This window comes from Varanus komodoensis, unplaced genomic scaffold, assembly GCF_004798865.1.
Source record: "Varanus komodoensis strain SLA01 unplaced genomic scaffold, ASM479886v1 scaffold77, whole genome shotgun sequence".
Lineage (NCBI taxonomy): Eukaryota > Metazoa > Chordata > Lepidosauria > Squamata > Varanidae > Varanus > Varanus komodoensis.
Genome location: NW_025336442.1, coordinates 2,919,798 through 2,937,057, shown reverse-complemented (window position 1 = coordinate 2,937,057; position 17,260 = coordinate 2,919,798). Strand labels below are relative to the sequence as shown.

The 17,260-nt window shown below is 50.7% G+C and overlaps 1 protein-coding gene across 7 annotated transcripts in view; it reads left to right on the top strand.

Moving 5' to 3' along the window:
* The window catches only part of FKBP15 (FKBP prolyl isomerase family member 15), a 34,806-nt gene that overhangs the window by 2,097 nt on the left and 15,449 nt on the right, over window positions 1-17,260 (top strand). For 5 of the 7 annotated variants that reach the window (XM_044453105.1, XM_044453104.1, XM_044453102.1 and 2 more), the window contains 15 exons: window positions 3,778-3,887; window positions 4,920-5,004; window positions 6,140-6,209; window positions 6,829-6,903; window positions 7,810-7,908; window positions 9,018-9,167; window positions 9,830-9,898; window positions 10,097-10,240; window positions 11,320-11,462; window positions 12,054-12,102; window positions 13,060-13,179; window positions 14,559-14,652; window positions 15,877-15,980; window positions 16,401-16,494; window positions 17,110-17,219. In XM_044453105.1, coding sequence (XP_044309040.1) covers window positions 3,778-3,887; window positions 4,920-5,004; window positions 6,140-6,209; window positions 6,829-6,903; window positions 7,810-7,908; window positions 9,018-9,167; window positions 9,830-9,898; window positions 10,097-10,240; window positions 11,320-11,462; window positions 12,054-12,102; window positions 13,060-13,179; window positions 14,559-14,652; window positions 15,877-15,980; window positions 16,401-16,494; window positions 17,110-17,219 — 1,516 coding nt within the window. Of the gene's footprint in view, window positions 1-3,777; window positions 3,888-4,919; window positions 5,005-6,139; window positions 6,210-6,828; window positions 6,904-7,809; window positions 7,909-9,017; window positions 9,168-9,829; window positions 9,899-10,096; window positions 10,241-11,319; window positions 11,463-12,053; window positions 12,103-13,059; window positions 13,180-14,558; window positions 14,653-15,876; window positions 15,981-16,400; window positions 16,495-17,109; window positions 17,220-17,260 lie in introns of those variants that run through there. The other 2 variants (XM_044453103.1, XM_044453109.1) reach the window with 2 other exon arrangements.

The following is a 17,260-nucleotide window of genomic DNA, read 5'->3' as shown; positions in this document are numbered from 1 at the left end:
CCCCACATCTTTTAGTGTTATTACCAGAATGTTTGACTGCACCAGCTGGGCTACATGAGTCAGTGAGAATCTCTACAAGAAAGCATTTGAGTCTCCCACATCATTGCCTGGTAGTTTCCCCAGCCTCAAGAATCTCTCTGTCAACAATTTTCTGTGTCATGGTGCAGGGAGACTTCAAGCTCATCATATTCATTTTTTCACTGGAACTCTGAGATATGCTAACTAATCAAAATCATGGTGCAGGCAGGCGGTCATATGCTCAGAACAAAGGAACATGTTGAGTTTAACATGTGCTCATCCCTGGAATTTATGAGCAGGACCAGAACCCAACTCAAAAGTCCTTTCACATTAAAACCACTCCTGTTCCATCCTACTTCCCACAATGTTTTGATTCAGCTGACCTAATCATCAGTGAGGGGCAGGAGCTCTTGGCTTTTTGGAGTCGTTAACCCTTGCAGGTTCTGCTTATACTGGCTAGATCTGTGGACAATGAGGCTCTCGATGGCTAGTAAACTTGATGGCTCTCTGCTACTTCCAGTACTGCAGACACTGTGCATCTGTTGCTGGAGAACATGAGCAGGAAGGTGGGGCTGCATTTGTATCCTTGTGGGCAGCTGGTGGGCACTTCATGAACAGATTGGTGGATGAGATAGACATTTGCTGAGTTCCAGCAGGGCTCCTCTCATGACCTTGTGTGCTGCAGTCACCCAGAGGGTATTACAGTAAGTCCCCACCCCGATTCTCTCCAATCCACGCTTTGAGAAACTCTCTCGCTTGCTGCTACAGTCAAATACTCCCCTGGAATGAGGTGGTTAGAAATCCACAAGGCTGCCAAGCTGCTCCTGAGTATTTATTGGCAGAGTAAAACGAGTGGCCACTGAGGCACCCCAGGGAGCCTTTGGGGCATTCATCCAAAGCCATTAAAAGTGGTGGGGGAGCAGCTGCTTTTCTGGCTTCTGAGAGTGGCAAGGACACCATGAGATAAGCAAGTTTGGAGGTCAGATTGTGCAATCCGAGTTTGGTCAGTGGGGTGAGAGGCTGGAGGGGCATTCAATGATTAGATCAGTGTCACTGTGACAGCTGATGAGAAGCTTGCCCTGGCCACTGCTGCCACATGGAGCAAATAGAAGAAAGGCCCTGTCCCTCTAGTCTGCCTCTGTCTTGCAAAAACATTTGCTGCTGGGAAGGATTATCGGAAAACAGCAGGATGACAAAGGAGCCCAGAAGGAAAACACTCCAAGGAAGTGCTGGCGTGAGGACTTGGAGAAGTCCACTGTTGCAGCCCTGTGCTCTGGTTGAGTAATTGTCAGTTTTCTGGTAATGGAGGCAGTATGCCAGTTGTGCCAGTTGCCAGAAAACACAAGCGCTTCACACCAGTAATGAAGCCTTAGGAGAAGTATTGCAACTTTCTGGCACAGTGCAAATTATTGGCAATTGAAAAAAGGGGAGACGGCCAACTGAGGAACCCTTTAGGGTCAGATTTTCTGTACCCCGTATCTCCAGCAAGTGTTTTTCTCAGCTTGACCCTAAAGGCCCTTTGATGACAGATGCCAAGGAAATGAGGCCCTTGAGCAATGTTTTCCGGTTCCAGGATTTCCTGTCTTGGGACTGCTTTGCAGTCCCTGCCAGCTCTGATTCTGGGTAAATTCCTCTTTCTCCCTCACCCTTCCCTGTGTAGCCGACCAGGCACGTGAGGGCCATGGGGTGCAACGATCCACAACCCTGCAGTTGAAGCCAGAGAGTATCATGCCTTTCCTCATCTTAATCTGAAATTCCAGAAGTAAAAAAGTCAAAAGCCCAGGCTATAATCTCTTGCATCTTTCTCCACACACCCTGCCCCTCTCCAGAATCTCTACATGCAGTTTCTCTCCTGCAGAAATCCCAAGCAGAGATACTTGGGGATTATACGGGAGAGCGTCCCTTCCACTCCACAAGGCCATAGATCAGTTCCAAAGGACGGGAGATTGTGCAAACCTAGAGCTGCATTTGCAAGTCTTAGCTGGCCTCCCCCCCTCCCCCCAGCGATGTTCCAAGAAAAGAAGGGTTGGGATGGATAAAGTATTACCTGTGCAAAGCCAGCAGCGCCTGTTGAATCGGAAGGAGAATATACTGGAGGGACTTGAAGGGCGATGTCAGACCCCTGGCGGACGGAATACCTTTGGCAGGCAGGCCATGGGTTTGTTTCTTCTATGGCAAGATTTTGGCTGGGGTGGGAGTGTTCTGGTCTTCAGAAGATCTTGGCCCACATTTTAAAACCGGACTTCATTTCAAGGCTATCTGGGGTGGCTGTTCGACCCAGCAAAGAGCTTGTTACATTTGTCTCGAAATTGCACTAGTAAAGAGTAGCATGTTTCACATCCAATAATGCAGAGGTAGGCTGACTTGTGTGCGCAATGTGTTTCTGATTCCCAAAAGATACGCTTCAGAATGTACTTGGGGAAATAACTTGTTTGAAACTCTGTTCTTCCTCATGCCATGGGGATCTTTCCATGTGGAAAGCTAATGTGTCAGGGCAGGGTTTCTTGCTTTGCAAATGCAGGGACTTGTGTTATGCTTGGTGCTGAGGTCAAAAACTGGCCTTTATTTCCAGCTTCTGAAAAGAGCTTTGAGTAAAGGGCATCTTTACAGAGAGGAAAACAAAGATGTCTTTAGAGAGGAGAGTTACCTGAACAAAGTGTTTGAAACAGTTACTCGTAAATGAAAAATCTTGTAATCTGTGTTTGGGTGATGTGTAAACCAGGAGTGCAGAGCCCACAGTGGGCTCCCCATCTAGTTATGTAGGGTCCCAGTCCAGCTCACTGGAGTTCCACAGAAGGCTGCTTTCTCTTCCTGCTTAACCATTTTCCCATGACTGTCAATTATTTTGTTTCCTGGCCTTCAGACAGATTTTTCTCCCAATCTGAATGGTTGAAATGCCTGCCCTTAATTCCTGGCAGTAAGAAGTCTAATTTATAATATGGAGGCCCTGCCACTTTGCCCTTGACCCTTCACCCACCAGTGAAATACAGCCCCCAACAACTTCTCTGAAGTGGAATTTGACCCCTGGGCTGAAGACGATTCTGCGCCCTTGAGAGCCAGCGAGATATAGTGGTCCGTGTGCTGGACTGGGACACAGACGCTCTGCCTTCTGGTATCCACCAGGCCTCAAACCAACTGGGTGACTTTGTGCCGATCACTGACTCTCGGACTAACCTACCTCACAGGGCTGTTGTGAGAACCAAAATAGGAGGATTAGGTAAACTGCCTTGGATCCTCTGCAAGAAAAGAGGCAGGCTCTAAATAGAATTATATAAACAGGCATGCTTTCGTAAGGAATGCTTTGCCAGCTCAGCGTCTTCCTCAGTCGAGGAAATTTATTTCAAGCACCTCTCTTCTAGTCCTGCTCCTTGAAAGAGAGAGCATGCAGCTCTGTTAAAAGCTTTGTGACTGAATAGGGAGAGCCAGTGCTCGAACCACTGTGCCATGCTATCTAAAAACAGGAGTAAGTTCCCGCCATCGCTTAGCATGGGATTGTTAGTTTACTGTGCTTGAATCTGTGACCAAGTGTCCTTTGGGAAAGATTGCAGTAGCACCAGTGAGCCACAAAGAAAGACGAATACCTTCACCTTGCATCAGCCTTGTCTTACCTGCAACCCCCTAGATGTGTTGGACTGCTGGGAATTGTAGTCCAGTACATTCTGAGAGCGCCAAATCTTAGATGGCTGCACTACAGGCGTGTGCTTCACTCTCACTTTTCCCCTTTTGGGAAATGAGCCAATGCTTGTTCTCTCTCCACAGGGCCAGGTTGGCTTCCCTCTTTGGACTGGATCAGACAGTGACAGGCGCCGGAAATGAATTTTTTCAATATACAGCCCCGAAACAGCCCAAGAAAGGTCAACCTGTTACAGGTGAGCAACTGCCTGCGATACCACTCTGCCATGATCAGGGTCCACTCAATCACATCCAGCTCAAAGTAGTGACACAGAAATAGGGCAGGGTGCCAAGCCTGCAGCGGGTACCTTGGCTGGAGTGAACAAGTCCAAACAACATGTGTAGAAAGCTGTTAATGTCATCTAAAAACAGTATATCTCTTCCTTCTAGCTTAACGGTCGACATGGTCCAGCCCCATTGCAGGTTTGGGAGAGAAAGTCGCACATTTATGTGTAGCCCATAATTAAAAACTTGAACAAGGGAAAGGAGCATCTTGATTGTGGGTAGCAAGTAAACCTAGTCTGGAAGCCTTCAAGGTATCGTGCTGGCTGTAGGATGGAGATGGGCTAAAGGTAGATCTCTAGATGTTTTGGAGCTAAGCTCCCAGAAGCCCCTCCTAATCGGGCCAAGAGTGAGGAATTCTGGGGATTGCAGACCAAAATATTCGGAGATCAACTTTCAGCCTGTCTCCTGTATAGGGGACATACATGTGAGTTTATGGCATCACAGACTCAGATACATTTATGCATCATCAAATCTGTGAGTCTAAATTATGTTAGCCTTCCTCGTGGTGGCAGGGAGCTGCTAGGACTTGTAGCCTGATGCATCTGGAAGGCAGGTACCTCTCTGGATAACATGGGGGAGGGGGAATTCATTATTATTATTATTGGGATTCACACATGTTACGCACCGCATTTTGCCTGAATGAGTCTATCTTTTGTGCACTGTGCCACCCTGAGCCTGTCATTTGGTGCCCAGACTAGGAGGGTGGTGGCCAAGGGTCCTTTGTCACCTTCTGTGCCAACCCCCTTCTGAACTTCTAGGAGGTCTGCCAGGGGATCATTCTGGAGCATTCAGGCATTTTTTTTTTCTTCCCACCCGGCTCCCCAATTATTTGAGCTGCTGGTTTGGTTCCAAGAGAGAGGATGTACAAAATTACCCTGATAGATGCTTGCAAGGGAAACCTCGACCTGCAGCCATGCTCTAGCTTGTTTTTCTGGCTGCTTCAGCTGCAGGTCCACCAAAACAGAAGCCGCCCCCTCCCGCGGCCACGCCGTCTGTCTTCATAGCTACAGCTGTTCAAGCGTACCGATTGTAAGTATTATCACTGGGCTCAGAGGATGGAGAATTGCAGTGGCTTTATCTTGCCCAAACCCAATTCTATTTTTCTTGCTCTGTTGCCCCAGAGCTGAAGCACTCCAAAGTTTGTTAAGCTCCCCTGGGTCCAGAGAATATTTCTTCAGGAGGTGCCTTGCTGCCACCTCTTGTAGGCAGCCCCAAACCACTCACATTGGTTAGGCGGCATTAATCACCTCCACGCCTCAGCTGGCTGACTTCCTGCTGTTATTTTTAAGCCCAAGAGGTATGGGCTCCAGCATGGAAGGGATGGAGCAAACCTGTCCAAGTATCTTGCCAGTGTTCTCAAGCTGTAACAGCTGAAATGCCTCCAAGGAAACTGGACCAGGCGGTGCTTTGGGTTAATCAGCTGATTCACCTGCAGAAACTTGGTGTCAAAGTCCTGGCGCATGCGAGGGATCTCATCCTGGAGGTGACTAGCAAAGTTGCTCTTGCAGGCCTTGGGCGGGTCAGCACTGCCCTGAGGGCCGCGTTGGGTGTGCCCCCAGGGCCACTCTGCAGGCCCACCTGGGGCTTAGGAACAATTCCTTCGCGGCAGCACGATGCTTTTACTTTACCGCCCCCGTGCACAGGTGACTGTAGGCCCGTGCCCAAGTTCAGCTGCTTCTGCTAGGCTGCCTTCTGCTGAGTTTTCCTGTTAGTTTACTGTGCCCAGTGCTGCCTATTCTGCTGGTTGCAGGTCTCTTAAGATCCAGACTGGCGAAATCTCGTCTTTTACCTGCTGCCTGATTTTTATTTTCATTTTCCTGGAAATAGCCAAGAATTGAACTTCGGGCCACACTCACCAGCAGCCCCCTGCAACCTGGAGTTCTCCAGATATGCTGGACTGCCATCCTGGATGGGGATGATGGGCATTGCACCCTGGCACATCTAGCAAGCACCAGGCTGTGCAGTGAGAGGCATCTCTGACTGCTGGAAAGGGTGGCTGTGGTGAGGAGCGGTGCCGAGGAATGGGTGGCCTGCTTGTAGGCCAGAGCCATTGGAAAGTTGCAGCCCTGTCAGCCTGAGCCAGTGCGGCCCCTGAGTTACAGGCTGAAAGGGCTGCTAGTGGCCCCAACCCAGTCTAAGAGGATCTTTTTGCACACTGTTTCAGTACAAACGGGCAGTACATAAAGCAAGGCAAATACGGAGCTGCGGTGGTGGGGAGCCACGTGACCAAAGAGGTAAGAGATGGCTCCGTGCGTTGGGTGAAAGGCCTATTTGCCGCCGGGTTTCTGGGCTGCCTGCAGGTACGATTCCCAAGCTTGTCCCACTCTCAGACAGCTGGCTTTGGCGAGAGTCAAGTTTTTCCCTTATTCCTAGCCTGCTCTTCTACAGAGGTTTATAAGGGGAGAAAAGTCTTATTCTCACTAAGCCAGAGAATGTGCTATTGAAATCATGACATGGCAGCCAGAAAAGAATTACCTGTTTTTCTCCTGTTTCCCTCCCCTTTGCATGCTGCTCCAATTGGGACAGTAAGCAGCCCGGAAAGGTGCCCAGCAGTTCCACCTGCCCCATGTCCTGACCAATGGGAGAAGATGCAGAGCAGGTGAAGCCTGCTGGCTGATGCATGGGGTGGATTATCCATCCCTTGCATCAGCCAGCTGCGAAACATCAGAGGGTGTGGCCCACACACCTGGACATTTGGCCCTGCAGGATGCTGGCGGGAGGCTCATGCCGTCGCCTGCTGGGTCTCCGTTGCCCACCATAAAAGACACTCTGTTGGCTTTGGATGCTTCCGGGCGGCCAGTCCCTTAGTTCATGTCTCTTTTCATTTTCTTCTCTCCCTCATGTGGAATCCAGTACAGAATTCTCCTTTATATCAACCAGCAGCAGCAGGTCGCGGCTGCCAGGATCCATCCCGGATTTGCCCTAACAGTAAGTCGCTTAGCAGTGAGTCCTCCAAGGGTCATGACAGATTCGCACAATCTGGCCACAGTATTGAGCATGCACAATATGACCAAGAAGATCACCAAGACTCCCTCTGTCAGTGCTAAGTTAGGAGCCCACGGGGGAGTCCCAGAGACACTGCCTGGAGTTTTGCTGTGGAATATAGGCAAGCTGTCCGTTGACTGACCAACATGCAAGTGGTCCCCGATTCAGCCCTCCTTGTACAGTTGTCTTTCTGTTTTGTAAAGGAAATTGATTTGTGGCGGAAGTTGATGGGAAAGATCTCTGAAATCCTGGGATAGATGGACAAACAGGCCAATACACGATAAGCCAGAGTTCAGGTTCATGGTGGGTTCATATGATACAACAACCTTCAGTCAAGGTCAGCTTGGTCACACTAGTAAACCATGGTTGTTAGCTATAAGTCAGCAGTTCACAACTCAAGAATGAACAGTAGATTTTCTTTGTGGGTTGGTTGTGGTTAGGAAAGGAAGCTTGCTAGATTCACATGACACAGCAACACTCCATACTCAGTCCATGCTCTGGTTTGTGCTAATGTGTGAACCCAGCCATTGTCTGACCTGGTATAGGGTGCATAGGTCTCCTGCTTTGAAAGCTGGCCTAGGAATATGGTTGATTTATGTTGCAGTATTTGTATGCCTAGGTGATTCCAGGGAAGTGATAAAAAGTTAAAACAATGGGTTTTTTTGCAAATTTTCTTGGGCTTGGCCAATCTGTTTCTTTTCTGCTTGGTCTGCAGCTTGTTTCCCTTAAACTGCCTCTTCATATTCTCCAGTTGACCTGCTTTCTTAACCACAGCCCTTTGCAGTATTCCTAAAGCTGCTTTCAGGAGAGAAGGCCCGCCACTCTGAACTTGAGGTCTTCCCTCCACAGGTCCAGCCCAACAACTTCAGCACATTCTATGATGATCAGAGGCAGAATTGGTCTATCCTGTTTGAGTCGGAAAAAGCAGCTGCGGACTTCAGCAAGCAGGTGCCAAAGTCACACACACACACACACACACACACACACACACACACACACACGAGTTAGAGTTAGCTTGTGGTTGCAGTATAGCAGGAATGTTCATTAGAATGGCATATCAGGAATGTAAAACAATTCTGAAGCAGAAAAATGGCTGTTGGGGTGAAGAGAAGGCAAGAGCGAATTCTGTGCTTGACCCCTGAAGTATATAATTGCACTCTTAGTTTTGCATTACACATTTTGATGGGGAAATTCCTAAATTTCCAGCATGCTCCAGCCAACAGAAAACAGTCCTAGGACTTTGAGATTTCCTAATCAGTATCATTGGCTGGGGCATGCTGGGAGCTGTATAATCGTTTTCTGTCTGAACGCTTGTAGGATGGTACCCAAAAGTCATCTAAAGTGTCTCCAGTCCCTTTAATCCAGGCTCTCGCATCATCTCAGTGTGAACACTGCTTGTACTGTCACGGGGGGGAGCGCATTCTCCAGCTGAAATGCGGTGTTGTCAACGCCACAGCCCCTTCCTCCTCTCTCTCCTCACCTAGCAAGAAGAATCCCCCCTGGTCATCTCCAATGGGACGTTCCCAGGGGATTCGTCACCCATCCTAGGATAGGAGTGATGTGGGCCTTGCAGAAGCTGAGCCGCTGCTTCTGCGCCTCTCCCTGCCTGACAGGCTGGGTGGGAGGGAAGAAGGTGGTGCAGGATGATGTCCTTCCAGTGGGTGGGCTTCTGAGGGGGCCTTGTAAAAGCATGGAGGTTGGGGGAAATACCTGCAGTTTTGGGGGAAAGCCTCTTCTGACACTTCTACACTCATTTTTTTTTTTTCCTTGAAAGTACAGGACTTTAAAAGAAGTTTCACTGTTTTACTGGGTAGTCGCATTTTTTGGTGGGGGAGGGTGTAGTTGAGCCTCTGGAGAGCATTGCTTGCCCTTGTTAGGAAGTGTCATGTGGCCTGCAGAAACAGGCCTGGTGACCTCCTTACCTTGAGACCTCTGTCTGCAGAGCTTCCACCTTTGCTTGAATCTGCTGGGAGCTCTTTGCACATTCAAGTCCTGGACCGGGGAGGGGGTCGCCACACCTGCCACAAGCTGAATCGTACCAATGCTTCCACTTACAGGTCTGCATTGCCAGATACAACAGCAGCCCCTCCCCCGATGTGGTGCTTTCCCAGGATCTCCTCCTTGGAGAAGGCCAAGGCGTGGAAGTGGGTGATGCTCTGGAGGTGGCCTTCACGGGCTGGCTGTTCCAGAACGGTGGCCTTGGGCAGGTGAAGCTGGGGGGAGAGGGTGGACGATGCTGTGCTTCCCGTGGTGAGCTGCCAAGACCAGAGGTGGTCACTTGTGGCCCTTTGGATGGCTTGGCCTGCAGCTGCCACAGTCCCTTGCCGTGGGCTGGTCTGGGTCAGGCAGATTGGAGCAGGCCAAATCGTCCCCAAGGCCACAAATGACTTACCCTGGTTTCGACTTTCCAAACAACCTTTTTATATATGTTTGTCTTTCCTCTAAACCGATTCCAGAGAGAACAATAAACACATTTGAAAAGCACTAGATTAAAAGCTGATTTAAGAAAGAAAATCCCCCCTCGCCCCTGCCAAACCAGAATATCAGCAAGAGCCGTGACCGCCTAGTCTGCAAAAGCTTCTTGACAGGTGGCCCTGCTCCTCCAGCCACTGCAGCCCAGACAGCCGTGGCCACGAGACCAAGAAGCAGACCGTGCCATGGCCACCTTGCACCCTGTCAGATGAGTTCACGGTAGAAGGACAAGGAGCAGGAACAGCTGGGGCCATAGTGGTGGCAAGGGTGACTTGCTGAAGGAGAGGGTTCGTTGGCTGGGGCCCCCCAAAACCAGGAGCTGGCATCATGGAGCCCCCCGTGTTCTTCTCAGCATCTTGTGCTGGCCAGCTTTATGCAAAGCCTTCCATTTTTGCAGATGTTTGACTCCAACATCAACCAGGACAAGCTTCTGCGCCTGAAACTGGGCTCTGGAAAGGTGATCAAGGTGGGTTGTGCAGCCCTGTGGGTGCCGGGGTGTGGGACAGAGCTCGGCTATCTGGGGGCTCCCCACAGGGGCTGGATCTGGCCCCTTGAACTAAGGATCTGCACCTTGAGGCTATAACAGAACAACTGGGATTCTTGCGTGTTACCTGAGTCAAGCTTCCCCCCACAAAAACGTGCTTTCTCCTTGGTGGACCCAAAGGGCTGGGAAGATGGGATGATCGGCCTGAAGAAAGGAGGGAGGCGCTTCCTCCTCATCCCTCCAACATTGGCATACGGGCCTCAGGGAGTCGCAAATCGCATCCCCCCAGACTCAGCCCTGGCCTTCGAAGTGGACGTCAAGAGGGTGAGTGTTCTCATTTCCTAGAGGCAGCTGAGAGCTTGCCTTGCTTCTTTTGGGGGAATACCCCTTCCGTCGTGGCAGCCACGGGCCATCCGTGGTCGTGGAATGGTGGCATTTCTTGGTTGCTTTGGAGGCAGGGCTGGGGGAGGCCTTCCTGCTTGGCCCTTCAGAGGGAGACGTCTCCCCGCTTGTCTGACCTACCGCAAGGTGGTTTTGGCATACAGCTTTGCATTAGGAGCTGCTTCTGCTCATGCTAGCACAGGTACCCAGGGCCCCTTTCTGCTTAAGGACTGGATTTCGTTTCAGAAATACCCCAGGAGGCTGCTTTTCTGGGGAGGGGGGACTCTTCAAAAATGTGGCGCCATATTTAATTAGAGGCACTTAGGAGAGACATTTTGATCTTAGAGAGAAACTGCTCGAAAGCTAGGACACTGCCACATGATTGGTGACGGAGAAGGGCAGGCTGGTCGAGTGCTCGTTCATTCTGTTTCAGTACTTTCAGTGGAGTCCCAGCTTGAACTTTTGAAAGTTGTAACTTCCTCACGGGCCTTTTACCAATGGCTTGGGACCAGCCCATCTGAAAAACTGCCTATTTATTTAATTTCGATACCACCCATTAGCTGGAACAGCTCTCTCCTCTACGGCCTTTTTCCCTTCAAATCTTCCTTGGTGTTAAGACCTTCCAAAGATGCCCGTCTGTTGACTCCTCAGCCTTCCAAGGCACATTCAGTGAAGATGCAAGAGAGGGTCTTCGTGGTAGCTCCTGGCCTCTGCAGCTCCCCGTTGAAGGTGACTAGGTGGCCACCTCTGCTGGTGTTCTGCCAGCAGACCAAGAAGTTTTGATTTAAGCAGGCCTGTCACATGTAACCTTGTCAGTTGAGTGCAGTCTCTCTTCTGCTTTATTTTAAATTTTTGTTTGCATTTTAATGAACGTTTTGTTTGCACATTCCTTTTGGCTCCTGCAAAGTCTGTTTCCGTGGAAGGATGAGATGGAAAGATGTGCCAGTTGTTCACAGGAATAAAATCTCGAGCTAGTTGTTGCTTTTGGCAAGGCTGCGTGACATGGCTTTTCTCCCCCTCAGGTGCGGCTTGCGAAGGATGTGAGCACCAATGGGCAGACCCTGGGCTCCCGGGACACCCTCGCTCCTTCCCCAGGGCCGAACCCAGAGAACCTCACTACAGACCCAGCAGTCTTGCCTCCCTCCACACTACCTCCAAAGCCCGGGTGAGACACTAGAGTGTGCTTGAAGCCTTCCCCGCCTGGTTGCTCTTACATGCGGTTGTGCTGTCGATGCAGCCGCTCCTCTTGGGTTGAAGCAGCTTCTGTCACTTCTGTAATGCAGCTCAAGCAAGTTGTATTTACTCCGATGTTTTGTCTCTGCTGCCCAAGTCCCACTATGGCGTGCCTTCCTCAGCTGGAAACACTTCAGATAGGGTGAACTGCAGTGCCCACTCTCCCCAGCCAGCATGGTCAAATGGAGATGAAACAAGGCTCAGTCTCTAGCATATGTGAGCGGGAGGGGGGTAAGGTGAAGCCCCCTAAACCTGGGGCTTTCCCAGTCCAGAGAATGCTGGGTTTAGCACTGTAATCAATGAACTTTCTTAGTCTGGGGTCGAAGCATGGTTCGCTCTAGAAAGAGGCAGCATTATATCTGTCAGTGCTCGCTGTCTCTTTTTCCTGATATTAGTAAAGAAGGCAAATGACAGATGGGCCCTTCGACTGGGCCATGCTTGAATGCTGGTCCCATTTCCATGCCCCTCGCTGGCCCTCTCCTTCGTCCTCAAGAGCACAAATGCTGTCCTTTCCATGCTGCAGGGAGCCGGCTGTGCGTTCCAAATCCAGCTCGATCAGTGAGCAGCTAGCGGTGAGTTGCCAGCTCGGCACATCTTTTTAAAGTTCGCTCATTTTGAGGGCTGTGCCTGACGCTTCCGCAGATAGGAGTGATCCGATAACACTGGCTTTTGAGTCGGGCTCACTGGGGTGGCCCCCCATCTCTACGGCCCCAAGCAGAGTCCGCCAGCGCAAGCAGCTGTGTCAGCCCAGAATGGCAAGCTGGTTCCAGGTGCGGCGACCGGGTTTTACTTGTAAGCGTCATTAAGAGCAAGCCACCCCAAAGACTGGCGAGGAACAATGCGGGGCTAAATTCGCTTCCTCCGGGTTCTGGTAGGAACTGCAGTGAGGGTAGGAACTGAGGGACATCCCGGGGGGCAGGAGGCAGGGGCAGACTAGGCCAGTGTTCCTGCTTATGGCAAAGCAGCAGCAGTCCCTGCAGCAGGTCTTGGGAGCCTCACGGAGCCGAGCCATCTGCAGACACAAACAGTGGTCACTTGGAGGCCCCTCAGAGAGATCTGGCAATTGACCAGTGCAGCTTGGCTGTCGTAAACCAAAGTAATAAAAGAGCAGTAGCCAAGCAGTTTTTCTGCACATTTTGCAGTTTTTATAAAAAAGTATCCCCACAGATAGTTAAAAGGGAAGCACAATCAATTATTGCATTGCATTTATATCCCTGCTTTTTCCCTCCTGCGAGGGACCTAAGGCAGCTTACATAGTCCTCCACGCCCTATTATCCTCAGAACACCCCTGTGAGGTAGGTTTGGCCAAGAGTCAGGGACCAGCCCAGATTTACTGGTAAATCTTGTGGCTTAATGGGGATTAGAATCTGCATGTCTCAAGTGCTAGTCTAGCCATGAAACTAAAAATTAATTTTAAAAAGTGAACTCGGTTTCGGAAAAGCCTGTGCTGCTGGAGAAGGACAAATTATGACCTCCCACCATTTTCCCCCCTCCTCCCTCCCCTCCCTCCCTCCCTCCACCCTGGCCAGAATCCCGATGTAGCAAAAGCTAAGCTGATCTCCCGCATGGCGAAGATGGGGCAGCCCATGCTTCCTTTTCTTCCGGGTTCCGCACCAGCCCAGCTTGACTCGAGTGACTCTGAGTTCGAGGTACTTCCAATTCCAGATTTGGGGACTGCTGTTGATTTAGGCTGCTCACAAGGGTGGCTGCTGAGATCCAGGAGACATTCCTGACAGGTCTGGGGGATGGTCCTGATGATGCACAGGACAAAATGTGTTGGCCTGCTGGAATCCTTGGACCCAGGGACTGGAACTGCGCATCATGTCAGCAAACCAGCAATTAATTTCAATTAGTAGTTAGGGTAACTCTGGCTCATTCAACCCACGTTGAAGCCATAGTGTCTGGGCTCAAATGTCACAGAGCAACCACCAGTTGATCGATCAAAGGTGCCATTTTCAAAACTGGCAGGAGCACATGTCACAGTAAATCAGTAGTTAAATGACCTACCAATTTGCCACTGGTATCTCTGTGGCATATTGAAAAGGGTTTTCTCCTCTGCCCCTGAACAACACCCCTCAGGAATTATGATTACCTTCTTGACCATTAAAAAGGGGTGTTAACATCTATCTTTTCTATTCAGCCTCTGAAAAATGTAGTTTTAATATTTTAGAATGTAGCCCTATGTACTTTTAGACAGAAAAATGTCCTATATCTCCCAGCATCCCTGGCGGGTCACACATGCTAATAGCGCTAGACCTTTTCTTCAGCCTACATGTATGTAGGATTGTGCCCTTAACATTTTTATTGTTTTTAATATTCTTGTTTTTATTCCAAATTTATGGCTTTTTAGCAGATAAGGAGGAATATAAATGCAAATAAATATTTTGGATTCAGACTTAGCTGTGCTGAAAAATCAGCCTGTTGAAATGAATGGGATATATTGATTGGGGCTGGCTGAAGTCTCATTGATTTCCACATGGCTAGGCCTGGCTACAGCCCTATATTTTCCTTCTTTTCAGTTTGATTTGGGGTTATCTACTCAGTGTTTTTATTCATTAGCTTTTGTGACTTTTAAAAATGGCATGTTTGCATATGGATCAGTTCTGGGCTGTCCTGAACACTCTGGACTGAGGCAGATAGACATTTTTGTTTTTAAAAAATTGGTTAGATTCTGCTGTGTGTGATTCTCAGCATTTCCCAGCCAGTGATGGAGGGCTGGCTACAGAATGCTGGGAATTGTAGGCCTTTTTTCTACCTAAAGCTGCATGGATTACATCCTTAAAGTACTTGACTTGTGCTAATTTAACCAGAGTAAATATACCAAAACTTTATGCAGAATTGCAGAAAATTAATACAATGGAGAAAGAGTGCAACAGAAAAGCCTTTAAGGGCTCAATCCCATGCTTGTTCAGACAGCTTTTTCCTGTCTAAACAAGCAGAGACCTGCACCCCAACTAAGCACACCTCCCAGGCCGGGCCTAACGTGGAGCAGTCCTCTTTCAGAATGGGTCTTGTTTTGCTGCTTTAGGACCCCAACACTGTGCGAGGGACAGCGCAGCCTGCGGCCTCCTCACCCCTGAAGCCATCCCCACCAGCGACCCTCCCTCAGATGGCAGCACAAGGTAAAGGGGTGCTGGGCCACCTGGCTGGCCTGCGCGGGTGATCCAGCAGTCAGCCGGGTGCCCTGGCCCAGAGTCGTTCAGTACTTGAACATCAGCGATGCTCCTTCAGATCGGTAGCTTAGACACGGGGCAAGCCCAGCTGGGGGTCCCAGTGAGCACCGCAGCAACCTCATCTGCGCCAGCTGCTTTCCGGAGCCAGGCTCAAGGCAGCCCCATGCAAAAGCACCTCACAGTGGTCTGCTGCTGAGGGTCGGCACAGCCTGACCACCACAGCCCGGGAACTGGTGTGTGCGGCCATGAGACCGAGGTGCTTGTGTCACCTGAGGCACATTCAGCCAGCGTAACACCCCAGCCGGCGGCTGTGCTGGCCACTGCCACAACCCTTTTTTCCTTAGAAATTGCAACAGATCAAGCCCAACCAAAACATAAAAGGGCAAAATGTAATTAGATAAATGTCAATATATCCATTTCAGGTGATAGATACTAAAGGAATGCATGTCTCTGTATGTATGTGTATCTATAAAAAACAACTTTCCAAGAAAAAGGGGGGAAATTACACCCGGCGTGAGCAAATATCTGTGCATAAGCCCTGCCTCAGTGCCACAGGGTGCCATCCATTCAGCTGCTGAGTGCCGCCATAGCATTGAAGGTAGGCGTAGGAGCATAGAAACAGAGCAAGCCAGAAGGGGCCTCCCGGGCCATCTGGTCTGACCCCCGGCTCCAGCCAGTTTCTCTCATGACATGCCCACCATGTGCCTGTCCAGCCTATCCTTGAACCCCTCACCGGTGGGGCCTTCACCACCTCCCATGGAAGCCCATTCCATACCCTCGGGGTCCTAATTGTCAGGAAGTACTTCCAGGCATCCAGATTGAACCTTGGTTCCCTGAGCTTTGCTCCATTGGAACAGATCCTGCCTTCCTCTGCAGGGGAAAACAGGCCTCTGCTCACCTCCGTGTGACACCCCCTCACATGCCTGCATGTCGCCAACAGATCCCCTCGGAGTCTCCTCCATGATAGCAGAAAGTCAGTTTCAAAACTCAGTCTAGAGTTCAGTTTGCTTGGTCTAGCAAGCAGTCTAGAGCTGCTGCCTGACCTCAGGGTAGGCAGAAATGTGGCCCTGCATGATGGTCTCTCTCCAGCCGAGGGCTGCAGGGGGTGGTGGGTGCAGGGTGTCCCCTCCCTGTGTGGAAACCGTCCTCTCAAGCCCACGTGCTTTTCCTTAGTGCCTCAGCCAGCCACCTCTGGGCTCCAGCTGCCCTCCGCTGCCATAATCCCTGCGGCCCTCCAGACACATCCAGCACTCCCTGGGACGGCGCAGAGCTTTCAGGTAGGGAGGGGCCAGGTGTGCTGAGGGGGCTTTCTCGATGGACAGGAGTAGGGAGAAGGTGACGCTAAGATGGGATGCGCCCCGTGTCAAGCAGCTCCCACCCTTGCTGTCGTACATTTGATTGTCCTCGGTTTCTCGCTGCGGTGATCCCCGGGGGGCCTAGCGTCATCGGCACCATACCAGTGAGCGTTGGCCTGGGGGGGCAGCATCCGCTGTGTCATACTGGCTTGTAACAGTAGTAATCCTGGAGGAGCTGCATGAGCCCCATGTTGGTTTGTCTCGGGGGGTGGGGGCGGTGCAGCGCTCTGCCAGAACCATTCCAGAAAGAGGACGTTGGGATTTTGCCTCTTCCTGCCAAGTGCCATGTGGTCGCCTGACTTTCCCTTCTCGTCCCATTCCCCTTTCCCCCTGTGCCTCCAGTCCTACGCAGGGATGACATATGCCTACCCACAAGCCACTGCTGCAACTTCACAGCTCCAGCCCGTTGGGGCAATGTACCCGGCTCCCTTTCAAGGTATGTCCACACCATGTGCCACCAGGGATCCGAAACAGCTGCCATCCACGCCAGCTGCCAGGTGTTCACACGGGCAAGTGTTAACCACTGATGTCATCTGCAGCCTGTTTGCTGCTGCCTGGCTTGTCCCTGCCAGTGTGACTGCTAAACAAGCCAGGAATGGTCGGTTCAGAATACAAGAATGTCCTCTGTAACACCAGCTTGTTATCCCTGCGGAGGAGCAGCTTGGAAATGTAACCTTTTGAGTCCTTGCTGCTCCTGCTCTCCAAAACAAGGGTGCTGAGCCTCTGTCACCCCGACAGCCGAATTCCTTTTGAGAATAAGCCCTAAAGCAGTGAGGAAAGTGGAAAGCAAAACAGGGAGAGACCAGAATACCAGGGTACTTCACCTTCAGCTCCTTAGAAACAGCGATCCAACCTGTAGACTGGCACAGTGGCTGCAGGGTGGGGTGGGTGCAGGGGGAGGGGGCATATAGCCTTTTGGGTAATCCATAGTAATCCTGCATCTGTTTTTCTGACTGGGGCAGCCCTGTTTTTCCTCCCTTGTCCTGTCCAATTGCTTCTGGAGGCATTGTTTTGCTTTTGAACCTTGCACAATCTCTTCTTCCCATGGCAGCAGCCGGAGACATCGGTTCTTTCCTGATGACTGAGGCACGCCAGCAGAACACAGAAATCCGCTTGGCTGTGGGCAAGGTGGCCGACAAGGTGGACCAGCTGGTGGCCAAGGTAATGCTACCCTCTGGGGATGCCGTTTCTGTGTGGAAAAA